Source organism: Medicago truncatula, chromosome 3 (assembly GCF_003473485.1).
Source record: "Medicago truncatula cultivar Jemalong A17 chromosome 3, MtrunA17r5.0-ANR, whole genome shotgun sequence".
In the NCBI taxonomy this organism is placed as follows: domain Eukaryota; kingdom Viridiplantae; phylum Streptophyta; class Magnoliopsida; order Fabales; family Fabaceae; genus Medicago; species Medicago truncatula.
This window is the reverse complement of record NC_053044.1, coordinates 31,997,683-32,013,170: the sequence shown is the minus strand read 5'-3', so window position 1 is coordinate 32,013,170 and position 15,488 is coordinate 31,997,683. Positions and strand designations below refer to the sequence as shown.

At 30.4% G+C, this 15,488-nt stretch overlaps 1 protein-coding gene and 1 long non-coding RNA gene across 3 annotated transcripts; both read left to right on the top strand.

Moving 5' to 3' along the window:
- The first annotated feature begins 3,752 nt into the window (after nt 1–3,752).
- Nucleotides 3,753–4,341, top strand: LOC25489179 (uncharacterized). Its single transcript, XR_003009816.2, has 2 exons — nt 3,753–3,912; nt 4,011–4,341. It is a non-coding gene; the product is annotated as an uncharacterized lncRNA (long non-coding RNA).
- Nucleotides 4,342–7,236: 2,895 nt separating this feature from the next.
- On the top strand, nt 7,237–12,376 carry LOC25489178 (TLC domain-containing protein 4-B). 2 transcript variants are annotated; one of them, XM_024777803.2, is made up of 9 exons: nt 7,237–7,357; nt 7,776–7,909; nt 9,700–9,788; nt 9,876–10,014; nt 10,486–10,560; nt 11,028–11,149; nt 11,229–11,304; nt 11,883–11,942; nt 12,044–12,376. In XM_024777803.2, the coding sequence occupies exons 2-9, from the start codon at nt 7,814–7,816 to the stop codon at nt 12,179–12,181; spliced, it is 795 nt and encodes a 264-aa protein (XP_024633571.1). In that variant the 5' UTR covers nt 7,237–7,357; nt 7,776–7,813; the 3' UTR covers nt 12,182–12,376. The 2 variants fall into 2 exon arrangements, with proteins under 2 accessions (XP_024633571.1, XP_024633572.1); XM_024777804.2 differs by having other exon boundaries at nt 7,352–7,485.
- Nucleotides 12,377–15,488: the final 3,112 nt, after the last annotated feature.

Below are 15,488 nucleotides of genomic sequence, written 5' to 3'. Positions count from 1 at the left end.
TTTTACAATAATACCAAAATTGTCTTCTTCATGTAAATTTCTAAAAACTTATCTTTTATGATCATTCTGAACCCTTACCTCTTTCATCCACAAATCACCATAGATGTGCAACCAAGATCTGAATCAACATCTTTGTTATTGATATGTACTATATTCATAAAGGTTAGTGAATTTCGAATTTCATTTTCGATGAGTTTCTATTTGTTTATTGTTTGTTTTGGTATGAAATATGCTTGTCAATTTGATTTTAAGTGAGAGGTTAGTGTAAATTAAGTTTACGTATATGTATATAAAAGGGGTTAGTGTAGTTTACGTATGCAGGTTAATGTAAATTCAAATTTACGTATGTTCAATTTAGGTTAGTGTAAATTCAGTTTACTTGCGTTCAATTTAGGTTAATGTAAATTAAGTTTACTTATGTTCAATTTAGGTTAATGTAAATTCAGTTTACTTACGTTCAATCTAGGTTAATGTAAATTAAGTTTACTTATGTTCAATTTAGGTTAATGTAAATTTAGTTTACGAGTGTATATAGTATGTATATAAGAGGTTAGTTTAAATTCAGTTTACTTACGTTCAATATAGGTTAATGTAAATTAAGTTTACTTACGTTCAATTTAGGTTATTTAGTTTACGTATGTATATAGTATGTATATAAGAGGTTAGTAGTGTAAATTCAGTTTACTTACGTTAAATCTAGGTTAATGTAAATTAAATTTACTTATGTTCAATTTAGGGGTATATTAGTCATTCTATAGTGTAACTTGTTTTTTTTGAAGTGTGACTAGCACCAGTCTTTATATATTTCATGAAAATTAATAATGTCGAAATTGTCCATGAAAACAAAAACAATCTACAATTTTTAATGCTTAAAAGTGTATGCTTTGATTTAAAACATTTTTAAATAAGTATTAACTTGAAATTTGAAGTGCTAAAAATGTAAAGCAAAAGAATTTGAAAAGTGCAAAAATGTAAATGAATTTGAAAAGTAAAAAATCACAGAAAACTAAATCGTAGAAAACTTAAAGGGTAGTGTTAATTTGTGCCCTCAGGGCACATGTTAAGACTTCTAAAAGAAGAAATATTTTTTAAAATTTTGTGCATTTAATTGATCAAAAAGTTAAAATTAAATACAATACACACATTTCAATAAATTATTTCTATATTTGAATCATTAATCTGTGCCCTTAAGGACACAAGTTAACATTTCCCAAACATAAATTGCAAGTAAGTTACAATAAAGATAAATTTAACATCCAAACTTTTTTATATAGAGAATGCATTTGTTTCTTTTTAAAATCAGGGTAAAAGTTTTCTTTCAAAAATATTTTCCAAAAATGATGACCAAAATAAAAGCCACCTTTAACAAATCATTTTTCAACAATTAGTTCTTCACAATTCACGGACTTTGTAAAACAAGAGTCGTTACACACACACAAGTATCCGAGTTGAAAGTGAAAAAGCTTATTGGTTGAGGCAGGGGCAGATCTAGGATCGTCTTTTTGGTGTGGCTAAATTTTATTGAAAACAAAAACTTCAAATGAAGAAATTGGACTCAATCATAAACACATTGTAAAAATTTAGTATTTTCTTCATTAAACTTTTCATTTAACCCTTTTCAATTCAAATATAGTCGATTAAAGGAAAATAAGAAAATAATTAATAGTTAAAAAAAAAATTATCAAATGATTTTATAAAGAAAGTTGTTAAAAAAAATTGGTGAAAGAAAGTTGTTAATTTAATATAATTAGAGAATTTTTTAAATTAATTTATCATTGTTTACTTAATTATTGTTGGACCTATGTGAACAAGAAAGAGCTCAAATTAATGAATTTAAAGACACAGAGCTCACATTTCATTTTATACACAGCTGTTTGCCTCTGTCAGAAACAACACTGTTCATCTTCTTCTTCTTCTTCTTTACTCTTTCAAAGACATCCACAAACAATGGGATCAGGATGTTTACACAAAATGAGCAACGACATATTGCTCATTTCTCCTTCATGTCTACACTTTTATAGAGCTACACTTAAAAATTTTGTAAATTCTGAAATATAAACCATAAGGTATAACATGATGAAAAAAATGGGGAACAAATCTGGTGTGGCAGTAGCCAGTAAAATAGAATACCATAAAAATATTCATATAAAACCAAATTAAGTCAAAAGGTACACATCAGAACAAGTCATAAAACAAAGTACACAACATAAAATGTTCAACGAAACACAAAAAAGACATAAAACAAAAGACCTTGATGACCGTGCAGTTGTTCTTATCAACCACTACTTCATATCACTGTCATATAATTAACTTGCTCAGAAGGTTATATTTTAGTCCATCAACTAACCAAACATTTTCAATATAAGGGTAAGAAGAGTTGTCAATAATATCCATACCAATTATCTCCCCTTTTTGGTTTCCTCAAAATCCTACATTTCCTCCCTTTTATAGAGTTAGGGTTTGGAAGTTAAGTTTTTCTCCTGTCATGTGTCGTGAGCAGCCATTGTCCAGGTACCATGACTGAAACTTTGACCTTGCTGCTAAGCATATCTGCAATTGATCGATTACTTGATTTATAATGTTGCTTATGAAATTTGCTCAAAAAAAAAATGTTGCTTATGAAATATTTATCTATAAAAATAGGTTTTAATTTGAAAACAAGAAAAAGAAAACATGTGTAAGTAATCAAGTTTGGTGTCATAAGCATTGTTTGTATTAGCCACCTCAAAGTTAAGCGATCACATAAGCATTTTCAACAAAATTGAATGAAAAAGGATAAAAGTGTAACATTTTATGACTTAAACAAATCAATTGTTTACAAAAAAACTTTAAAGGACTAATTTGTGACAAACATCTAATTTAAGGACTCTAAAAGGTATTTGACCTAAAAAAAAAATCACGGATATGTCTAGTTTCTGACACGAGCCTTTAATCCCATTTAGTGTACATCTTAGATATTAGGCTAAAATATGGTTTTGGTCCCTGCAAATATGCCTCGTTTTGGTTTTAGTCCCTGCAAAAATTTTTTGTTGTTTTTGGTCCCTGCAAATATGTCTCATTTTGGTTTTGGTCCCTGGCTCCACTTTTGTGATAATTTGCACATGTGTCACATGATGACTTAACTATTTATTAGAGAAATAGTCCCTGCAAAATCTTTTGATTTTGAAAAAGGTCCCTGCAAAATATTTTGTTTTTGGAAATAGTCCCTGGGGACTATTTCCAAAAACAAAATATTTTGCAGGGACCAAAAACAACAAATTTTTTTTGCAGGGACTAAAACCAAAACGAGGCATATTTGCAGGGACCAAAACCATATTTTAGCCTAGATATTATAAGAGAAGAAGAAAAAAATTGCAATTCATATTTTTTTTGTTAAGTGAAATTTTATGTGTTAGGTTTCAAAGTTTGGTTCCCTAAATTAAGTTCATCAAAGAAAGGCTTTAAAACTCGTTCATAAAACCCTAACAAAGATTTTAGAGATGAGGTTAGATTCAATAGTGCACCAAAAGACGTTTAAACATTGTTTGTTTGAAGCCTATCATTTTCCCTTTTGTGTCGTACGAAAAGGTTATAAAATAATGAAAACTTGAAAAATAATAAGAATGAATTTTCATAATTGGTAAGTTTTTATGCGACCTCTATTAAGCATGCTAAAGGAGCAAACAAAACATTTGATGTAATTAAGAGACATTTAATAATAATTCATATTTTAAGAAAGTTGTTTTTAACTTCATAAGCCCTAAAACACATTTAATGTATATAAGGAGTGGACGAGCTTTATAAATTATAAAGTGATAAAACCATATTCTATTTCATACATGCAAATGGGAAAATATATGGCTCAGATTCTCAAGTTTGTTTATGTTATAATTATCTTTCTCTCCTCATTTTCAGTTGCAATGAATAATAATGGTAAACCATTTTTTTATCCTTTTCAATTTTTCTTATTTATTTCCTACATAATATTTTCACTTATAATAAGATCTTTTTATTCTCCTTTTTCATTATAGCAGGCTATTATGAATGTACTACAGATCAATGTAGAGCATAAGGGTTTTGCCCGGAAAATAGGGTAGTAAAGTGTTTGGTTAGTTTTGAATTAGCCCACTTATTCTCAACAGGCACATGTATATGTGTAGGGGTGTAACGGTTTGATTTGGATCGGTTTTTGGTCAAAAAAATGTCCAAACCAATGAAATTTTCATCTGTTCAGTTTTTACTGTTTTTTAAAAAAGAAACCAAACCAAATTAGTCGGTTTGGATCGGTTCGGTTGATCGATTTGTTTGAACATATAATTAAAAAAATCCATATTTTCATAAATTTATATTTCATTCATACAACATACTTAAATATTTCATAGAACTTTATTTTCCATATTCTCTATTCTTCAAACTACTTTATATAACTAACATGAAAAAACTAACAAGAGATGGATCCCAGCGGCGGCTAGTGTTCTTTTTTAATAGAAACGAAATAGAATGTGAGTGATGAGATGAGATGATGATGGGAGAAAGTGAATGAATTGAGAAGTATTTTACGTTGGACTTTAATTTTGAGTTTAATCATAAGTGTGTGTGAGGAGAGATAATATTGCCAAAATAGGGAGTGAGGTTAACATCGATTCGGTTCATCGGTTCTTTAGATCTCAAAATTAAAAACCGAGAATCGAACCAAACTAGATCCGTTTAAGTTGGTTCGGTTCGGATTTGAACCGAACCAAACAAAGTTAGATACTTTTTCGGTTTGAGTGATAAGCCTAACTGATCCTATTGCAAAATATCATTTATTAATTGATGTCATGTTGAAGTTGATTTTATTTATTTATTATTGGAATAAGAATATTTTTTAACATCCCCGTGAGCTTAGCTCAGTTGGTAGGGATATTGCATATTATATGCAGGGGCCGAAGTTCGAACTCCGGACACCCCAACCCCACTTCTCCACAATTAAATTGTGTGAGCTCTAGCCACTAGTCTACTTGATCCAAATATATATATATATATATATATATATATATATATATATATATATATATATATATATATATATCAACAATTATCAACAAATAGAACGTTTAATGTGAGATCTTAGTAAGTTAAAAAGATTCAATGTATTTAGTTTGAATGGTGTTTCAAAATATGGTTGGTAAAGAATATTAATTGTGATGGACTCAAAATTTATATATTTCATGAAAATTAATAATATCAAAGTTATCCATGAAAACAAAAACAATCTACAATTTTTAATGCATAAAAGTGAATGATTCGATTTAAAATGGTTTAAAATAAGTATTAACTTAAAATTTGAATTGTTAAAAGTAAATGTAGAAATGTAAATGAATTTCTACAAAATTGGATGAAAAAGGATAACACCGTAAACATTTTATGACTTAAACGATCAATTTATTACAAAAAAACTACAAAGGACTAACTTGTGACAAATATCAAATTTAAAAGACTATAAGAGGTATTTGGCCTAAAAAAATATAACTCTACAAAACTAACATAGATCTCTAATTTCCCACACGAGCCATTAATCCCAACTTAAAAGGTATTCACATTTAATGTACACCTAAGATATTATAATATCCCTCAAAGGAAGTTTATGAGAAGAAGAAAAAAATTGTAATTCATATCTTTTGTTAAGTGAAATTTTATGCGAGTTTGGTTTTTAATGTTGTTTACGAAATATTTATTTGTAAAATTAGGTTTTAATTTGAAAACAAGAAAAAAAAAAAGACATGTGTAAACAATCAAGTTTGATGTCATAAGTTTGTACTAGCCACCTCAAAGTTAAATGACCACATAAGCATTTTCAACAAAATTTGATGAAAAAGGATAAGAGAGTAAACATTTTATGACTTAAACGATCAATTGATTACAAAAAAAAATTTAGAGAACTAATTTGTAACAAATATCAAATTTAAAAGACTCTAAAAGATATTTACCTTAAAAAAATGTAACTCTACAAAACTAGCATAGATGTCTAGTTTCCCACACGAGCCTTTAATCCCAACTTAAGAGGTATTCACATTTAGTGCACACCTCAAATATTATAATCTCCCACCAAGGAAGTTTACGAGAAGAAGAAAATAATTGTAATTCATATTTTTTGTTAAGTGAAATTTCATGCGAGCTTGGTTTCAGAATTTGGGTCTTCATAGAACATCAAGAGCAACTACAATTGTAGCAAATTAACAAGGATCTTTAGACGGTCCCACGTGTACATGTCATTTATTTATAATTTTCAAAACAAAACTATTTATTAAGGACTCGATGACACAAATGATGCTAAACTAAAAAAAAATATCCTTAAACAAGTCTTCTAACATGTGCTTTTAACATGCGCATTTAGAAAATAAACGAAAAGAAATTGAAAAGAGAAAGAATCTCATCAACTTGAGATGATGAAACCAATTTTTAAATACTTTATTCTCTATTTTAATCGTGGGACCTGTTAATTACTTAAGAGAGATAGTCTTTATATATTTGCTGGTAACTAATAGGTAGCCATATTTGTCTTCCTCCAATAAAAGTCTAATGAAATCTTTGTTAAGTAAATGACTCTTCATTAAAAATGTTTTAACTAAAATATTTAGAGACTCTTTACAAACCAAATAGAAGAAATAAATATATTTCTTAAAAAAGGTTTGGGCTGGGAAGCCCGGATACGAGATACGATACTGTACCGATAGGAAAAAATTTCAAAAATCAAGATACGATATGGTTGGGATACGTTAATAAAAAAAATTACATAATTAAATGTACAATATAATTATAACCATTTTTTATATGCAAATATATTAACAAACATAAGAAACTAGTCATAGGCTCGTAGCACATCAACATAAATATAAATAATATTACCGATTAAGAGAGTGATAATTAGTCAATTACATATACACTATAACTCAAAAAGAGCAACATCAGTGATATGCTATATTCAAAAAGAACATTGTTAGTGCTATGCTATATCGATCCAAAAAAGAACACATTAAGACTCAAGAGTTAAGTTATTTTAGTTAACATTTATCGGATATTCTACTAATATGTATCGTGAAGTATCATATAATTATTATTATTTTAAATAAAACCGATTCTTCGGATACTCTCCTGATACGTATAGAGAAGTATCATGCAGATATCAGTACAAAATACGCGGGATACGATACGTATCTATTTTGAAGTATCCAGGGCTTGAAATGGGCAGAGTCAAAAGGACGGATAAAAGTATCAATCATTCATTATACATGGTGAGACTTAATTGTTGCATTGAAATTCAATACGAAGTGTATTTAATTCAAATCTATTAACAGACTCTTTTCCTGTTGTCTATTTCGCCTCATTTTCCGCTCAGGTCAGTTCTATACTTCTATTTCTCACTCTCTTTCTATCTCTTTGTCTCTTCACTTTCAACCTTCAACTTTCTACCATATATAATAAAGTTTCAAACTTTAACTCAATGGCTACATATACTCCTTTTGGGTACCTCTATTTTCATCTTCTTCTGCTTTCTGCTTATGATTATTATAAGCTAGCTTTTGTTAAAAGTCATATTAATTGACCAAATATTATAATGAGTCACCATTGTTTGTTAGACACGTTTTTTTTTTATTCAAAAGGGTCATTGATTTTTATTATTTTCTATATTCTAGTTTTTATTTTGTTTATTGAGATTCCTATTTCCACCCTCAATTATTCTATGCTTTAAAAAAGACTTTTTTTTTGGGGAATTTTTATGGCTCTTATGTTATAAGTTTATGGTTTTGATGCAGTCTGATTTGATTTTGTGATATTCAACAAGTGGGGTTGAATGGAAATTTCTTTTTCTTTTGGTTTCTTGGCTACTCAAAGCAAAGAAGCTCAATGGCTGCTGTCTGTGTTTTCTGGTATCATCTTCAGTCTTATTGTAAGTAATATCTTTTTTTTTTTCAATAATTTGTTACTGATTTATATGTTGTAAATGGTTCTTGAGGATTTAGAAATTAATGAACCAAATTAGGATTTTTATGTCTTTTATCGATGGTGTGTCTGACACGACACCGACACATGTGATCAGAGTCAATTATATCTTTTTTTCAAATTATTAGCTTTTATGGTGGAGGAGCAGAAATGCTGAATATCATTTCAGAAATTGGATAAATTAAATGGAAGGGTTAACCTAAAATATGTGAAGAAATCAATATTTATCAATCATTTATGTAAGTAGGATCGGTTGTTGAGTATGAAATTCATTATGGACTAATTACTGCTAGTCTATAGAATTAGTTCTTTTCCTTGTTTTGAATGTAATTTGGAGAGTAGTATTTCTTTGTAACGATAATATCTATAATATAACTCGGTAACATGTGGTTTATGGCGAAAAAGCAAAAAAAGAAGAAAAAAATAATCCATTGGGTGGAAGAGCTTGCGTTGCAGCATTTTTTGACGAAATTACTGGTAAAGACTTTGTGTGCGGTGGAGGGTCAATTGGGTAGTTTTGGGATATCAATGACAGAAATTGCAATTGTGCTTACTCTGGTATAGGAAGAAGTATTTGTTTAGTGTTCTGCTGGTTTCTTTAGTTCATAGAAATATGGTTCAATCTTGTTGTATAGTTTATATTACTCCCAAAATAGTTTTTCATAAATATGGACATCATTCCTTCAAAAGTAATTTGAACGAAAACTGCTTTACCAGTCAGCAAAAGATGTTGTGCATAAATAAGTTGTCTCGTCAATTTAACAATTAAAGATGGTATTTGGCATTAGTGTTTAGTGCATTTTACTACATCCATATTTTTTTTTTTCTATGCACTTTAACATTATATTTTGAACTTCAAATGAGTTAGTGAATATTCCTTTATGGCTTTTATATCAAATTGGATTGGTCTTTATAGAAGCCTGTAATGTCCCTGAGTCAGTGTTGTCAAATAGCGGCCCTAAAGCACTACAGCATTGCGAATTTTGATGAATCTGCTACGAAAACCGCGAACGGTGCTATCCTAGTTTTGCTATTAGGGAAATAGCAACCGCTATTCCAATTTTTATAAGCTAATATAGCGGTAATAGCAGAAAAAGGAGAATATTAAAATGTTTTTAAAAATAATAAAATTGAACAATCTGCACGGGTGGTCATGTACCAAACGTGACCTATTATAAATATAGAAAAACTGAAAATTATTGAGTTTTACTCCTATATTCAGCGTAATGCGTAAACCTTTCAGTATGAAAGCTGCCTTTTCCATCATTCCCGTATTTAAATCTATGCAGTCTGCCTAATTTTCTATATAATTGTCTTATTTCAACTGCTATGCGGCTTCTGCAATTTTCCCGCAACGCTATTTGCTATTTCACCTGGCGGATTTTGTGCGTTTCTATTTTCCACAATCTGCTATTGATAACACTGCTCTGAGTTTAGTTTTTATTGGTTAAGTCTTGGTCTAGGTAGAATTGAGCTCTGACTATTTGTTTTTGTAGCTTCACTTCCTGAAGTTGTTGTTATTTGAGAGGGTAGTATGAATGGAGTCAGAGTTTGAACTTTGAACTGTTAGGTTCAGATATACATGGTGTTCTTTCATCTCCTTTTCTAGTTTATTTTTGTTAAATATTTGTCAAACTTATCTGAATTGGTTGATAATGCTTCAAGAATTCTGGTCATATTAAGTTCACTTTATTTAATTATTGTGAAATTTGATCATTTTTATTGATCTTCTTGAAGGTTTATCAATTGACTGCTGCTTTTAGTTCACGGTTATTCATCGGATACAGAAAATTGAGCAGTGCTGGGAAAGTTGAATGGAATAACCGGTAATGCCTTTGTATAACAATTTCTGTTTGAATTGATTTTGTCCATAATTGACTTTTATATTAACTTTATTTCGTTTTTCAATGCAGGGGATTCTCAACATTCCATGCATTTTTTGCATCCTTCACTTCACTTTACCTCTTGATCTTATCAGATCTATTCAAAGATGATTCACAAGAAAAACTTGTTGTTAACAGAACTTCTACTTTCTCAAATTCAGTATTGTCGGTAGGTTGACCAAGATAGAGCAAAATTTGATTTGGCAGAAGTTGATTTTTTAGTTCTTTTTACATTTTAACTAGATTTAGGCAAAAACGGTACTCGTGAGAAGGGAGTGATAAACTATGCAGGCCTAAAAGGTGATTGTATTTTAGTTCTTTTTGACAATGATATTGTTTGCTGTTCTTTTTTCTCAAAAAGAAATAGTTTGTAGTGAATATTGAATCAATCATCATGATAAGTTTTCCATCAATGGAAGAAGAGATGTATACGTCTTTTTAATCTACAGATAAACCGATCATATGCTAGTAGTGTATTTATAATGTCCCGTTTCTGTTAGATTTCAATCTTCCTGTTTCTTCTTGTTTGATATCTCTTGTCTCTGTTATTCTCTTTAGTAACATTATTCTTTAGGCATTATGGAAAGAATGACTATATAGTTGGCTTATTTGTTAATTTTTTTCGTCATTCTTTGAACAGTTCTCTACAGGTTATTTTCTAACAGATCTGGCTTTTATTATTTGGAATTTTCCAGCTTTGGGAGGTCTGGAATATGTAAGTCAAAAAGATATTAGGGCCTATTTACGTTGTAAAAATGTTTCATATCTTCATTTCTTATTTTCACTTCTAATTATGAAATTTCAACCTTGTTTTCATTTACCTGCTTTCAAAATTTTGTGTAAGAAACAAAGAAAACAATACTAAAGTGTCTCCTTGTTTTCATTTATATCTTGTTTTTAATGATTTGTGTAGCAAACAACGAAAACAATAGTCTTGTTTGCCTTTTGATTTCAATATTTCCTATACTTCACCAAAAACACTGGAAACAAAATGAAAACAAGGTGGTATTTTTGTAATTAAGAGTGAAACATGAAACAAAAGTAGAAAATGCTTTCTCAAACCAAACTGGTCATTAAATTGTTTATTTTTTTTTACATATTTATATATTTGCAGATTGTTTACTTCATAATACATTGAACTCCACATCTTAGTTATGCTAACTAACTTCATTCATTTTTAAGGTTCTACACCACGGGCTGTCGTTGTTTTCAATTATCCAATCTTTGCTAAGTGGTCAAGCACATATCTACATATTAATGGTTCTTTTCACCGAGGGCACAACTCCTTTTGTAAATCTAAGATGGTAAATCTCTTGTAAATACATCAATTTGCTTGCTTGTACTTTTGGCAACATTGATTCATTACTTTAATCACATATACAGGTACTTGGACACCGCCGGTCTTAAGAGCTCAAAACTTTACATCTGGAATGGTGTTGCATTGTTCTTCGGGTGGTTGGTACTGTCTATTATACTCTTGGTCTCAATTTAAATTCCATTGTAGTACTTGAAGAAGTTGCTTATATTTTGGTCATGCTTTTATCTTGGTACTATCTTCATTTAGTTTTCTCTTCTGGTTATGAATGAGCTATGTTTTGGTAAAAGATGCAAGTAGCAACAGTGACAAAGATAATTAAAAAAGGATTATCCAAAGGGTTCTGACGAAATGAATACTGCATGTTGTATGATAAATCAATGATGTTAGAATTGTATTACTATCTCATATTCTCATCCAGTAAGAAACATAGGCAGCGTTTGATAGAAAGGTTAGAACACGAGAAAACAGATCGCCAGTCATGTTCTATGTTATGTACGGCGAAAGTTAAAATCAGGATTTAAAGTACAAAATGCTGGTTCTCGACACATGCATGCTTTGAATGCTGTAGAAATTTGCTTTTAAACAACAGATTGTGAATTTGAGTCATTTGATGTATGGAATGCTTTACTCCTTTATGTTTTTCATTGAAAACTGGTTTAAACGCACACGGTTATGTATTTTGATTTCAAATAACACAACTGTTTTTATTTATCCTGCAGGTAGCAAGGATTTTCTTGTTCATGTTCTTGTTTACACACATGTGGACCCATTTTGATGAGGTCTGCATGCTTTCTGTGATTCCTCATCGCATATATATTTAATGGTTTCCCTATGACTGTAATCTGGTGAATAAGTCTAAACTTTTTCTCCCTTACTTCAGGTGAAGCAGGTCTTCCCAATGGGTTTCTACAGTTTGCTGGTGGTGCCTCCTGTGTTGTCAATGATGAATTTATTTTGGTTCTGGAAGATTGCCAAGGGTATGGTCAAAACTCTTTCAAAAGCAAAACATAGCAAGTGATGATTCCACCACATTTCCTGCTGCTTGATGATCGATCAAACGGTCATCATCGCATTGCTTCAGTACAGTTGCAATCAACAGTTTTTCTTTTCACTTACAAATTACAATACTTGTATGATTCAGTAGAATTGTATATTTGGCCTTACTGAATTGAATAATTTTTATTTTCATGATTAAATTTATTCTTAAGTATAATTTAAAAATTGTCAGCATCAAATGGGTGGTTGTAACTTGATTGGGATGGAAAAAAATTACAGGGACCAAAAGCAAACAAATAATATATTATAGAGGCAAAAAATGAAAAGAAAAAAGAAGATAATATTTTTCAGTTTTCAACTTAACAGCATCCAAAAGTATAACATGTATTTTGTGTGCAAATAAAAATGTATTTTGTTTCTACATTATTATGCTTTTCTGTAGTATATATTTTCCTAAATTCGTTTTCTTTATCTTTAATGTCAACACTTCTCACAAAATATCTTATTTCCTTAAATCTCTGGTACATATTTTCTTGTAGTTCATTGATAACAAAACTTCAACAACCGACTGAACACATTTTGTTTACAATACTTTCGTTTGTTGAAAGCACTAGATGATGGATACAGCACTAGATGATGGTTGCTCATCCAGCCCCTTCTAAATGCAGCATTCTACCGGAAGCGAGCTTTCGGTAGTGTATTAAGGGGATGAGATGAGCAAGCAATCGCCTCTACATTGAGCTTGAAAGTGACAGTGAAAAAAAAAAGTTTGTTGCATTTGAGCAAGCACGGTCAAAATCACCTCTACATTGAGTTCTTACGGTCGCACCACCCTTTTTCCCGTCGGAGTTGGGTTTGCTTTTGGTTTACTTGCTAGATCCACCGCCTTAACCTGTTTTCTGGCGCCGCCGTGCTCCGTTTTCCGGTGAAGGGTTGTTGTTTTAGTTCGTTTTCCGGGTTAGCTCTTGATGTCTTGATGAGATCTTTTTTGAGATGTTCTGGCTTGCCGTCGCTGTTTGTTTTGGTGCGCCGCTGTCAAGCTCTCCTTGAGCGTCCCTACCTCTTTGTTTCGTTTTCTCTGTGCCAAATTTGGCGGTGGTTTGCTACTTTCAGATCGCGGTCAATGTTCACATTCGGTTGTGGTTATGGGTATGCTTGTTGTTGGATTGCTCTTTGTTGGTGTTGCGTCGGTTCCTGCTCATGTTGCAGCGACGGTGGCTTTTCTGTTTTTTTTTTTTTATTTTTTTTTTTTATGTTTGTTTTTATGTTTCGGATCGGAGATTGTGGGTGGTATCAGATGTGGACTGTTTTGCGGTGATTTGTTTCGTAAACTCAAAAGGGTCTGGTTCTATAAACCCAAAAGGGATGTTGGTAACTAACGTGTTGAACTCATCCCTCGATATGGGTTCAAACACGTCTGAAACTGGTTGAGTTCGTGGTTTTGTGATTGATTCTCTGATGTTTCAGGTATGTTGATATATGTAGGTCTCAAGTCGTCAGGCCTACCTCTGAACTGGTTTGTCTTATTTTTCGTCTTAGTTCTTGTGATTGATCTCAGAGTGTTTGGCTCGAAAGAGCTCCTATGCCTGCTACTTTGTTCAGGGGGTTGATGGTACATGGATTTGATACCGTGTTGGCGGTCGATCCATTCATCTACTTTAAAACCCTTTTCGATTCTTACGAGTGTTCACTTCACATCTTTTTTTGTAATCTGGTTGCGTGCTCGTACGCGGGTTCGCTTAGTTGCATCCGTGTGTTTGTGTTAGTTTTGTTAGGATTGACTAAGGTTGATTGCATGGTCTGTATTATCATGTTGTATCCCCGTTTTGGTTGTACCTGGGTCAGGTCTAATGCCCCGGATCATTTTACTTTTATTTATAAAAAAATTTGCTTAAAAAAAAAATTGAGCAAGTAATCACTCTTTTTCATAATATTTATCGCATTTTAAAAAAAGGTTAATTAAGTTTTTAATCCCTATAAATATTCACAGTTTTATTTTTAGTCCCTACAAAATAAAATCACACTTTTTAAGCATTTTAGGGATTAAAAATGCTGATGGAAAATTTTATAGGGGCAAAAAATGTTGATGGAAAATTTTATAGGGACTAAAAAGTATGATTTTATTTTGTAGGGATTAAAAACAAAATTCTGAATATTTATAAGGACCATTTACTTAATTAACCCTTTAAAAAAATGTCAAAAAAGAGCATTGTTTCAATTTTTAAAATAGTTTTAATTGATTTTTTTTCGCTTCTAACTGCACCACCTAATTATTACCGTGTTTATCTCTCGAGTTATTATTTTTCATTTTACGATTATGATAATGACAATGCATATCAACAATTATAAAGATAATTTAATAAAAATTAGTATATGCTTTTGGTCTCTTTGACTAAAAATGCATACATTTTTTTATGATAAATAAATTAAACTAATACCCCTTACATAGGAGTGGAAACAGGTTGTGTTGAGTTAAACTTTGTAAGGGCATAAATCTAGTTTGACAAAATATTTAAGGTCTAAGACTCTAAGTCTAGTCTTTCGAAAGTCTAACATGACATGTTAGTATGTTTAGAGGTTTATTTCATATTTTTTTAAACAAACCAAAATAAAATATATTACTAACAAAAATAAGTGTTTCACCTCGCACAAGACGTGAGAGATGAGCATCCAAAATTTGTACAAAGGCAAGTTAGCAATGCCAAAACAAGAGAGCATCTCACACCAAAAACAATCTAGATACAATTACACATAAACAACCATATAAAGTATTTAAATAAGTAATTTCATGATTTCATCTATATTTAAATAGACTTCTTTCAAAAAAATAAATCTATATTTAAACAGACTAATGAGCTAATAAACTAAAGATATTAAACTCCATTTTAATATTTAATATGATATTTTACAAAATTTAACTATATATGATCATATGTCAATTCTAATTTTTAAATAATACTACATTTAAATATGTGAAACAAATCAATGTACACTAATAAACATCTCAATGAAAAAGACGACAAATTCATAATTTAATATAAAATACAATTCAATATAATAATAGTAAAAAAACACTATTAATATTTATTTAAATAAATCGACTTCGTGGATCTAAAAAGATTTTTTTTATGGCTAGTAGCATATTTTTTTAGTTAAATAAAAAAAAAAAAAAAACTTTAGCTTTATCTATCTAAGAAAAGGCCTAACATGGTATGGAAACTAGACTATAGGATCCAGTCGACCATCGTGACATATTCCCACCTCTGAGTCTGACCTTTACAAACCAACTAGGATAATGCTTTTGCTAGAATTAAATAAGGAGAAATGAT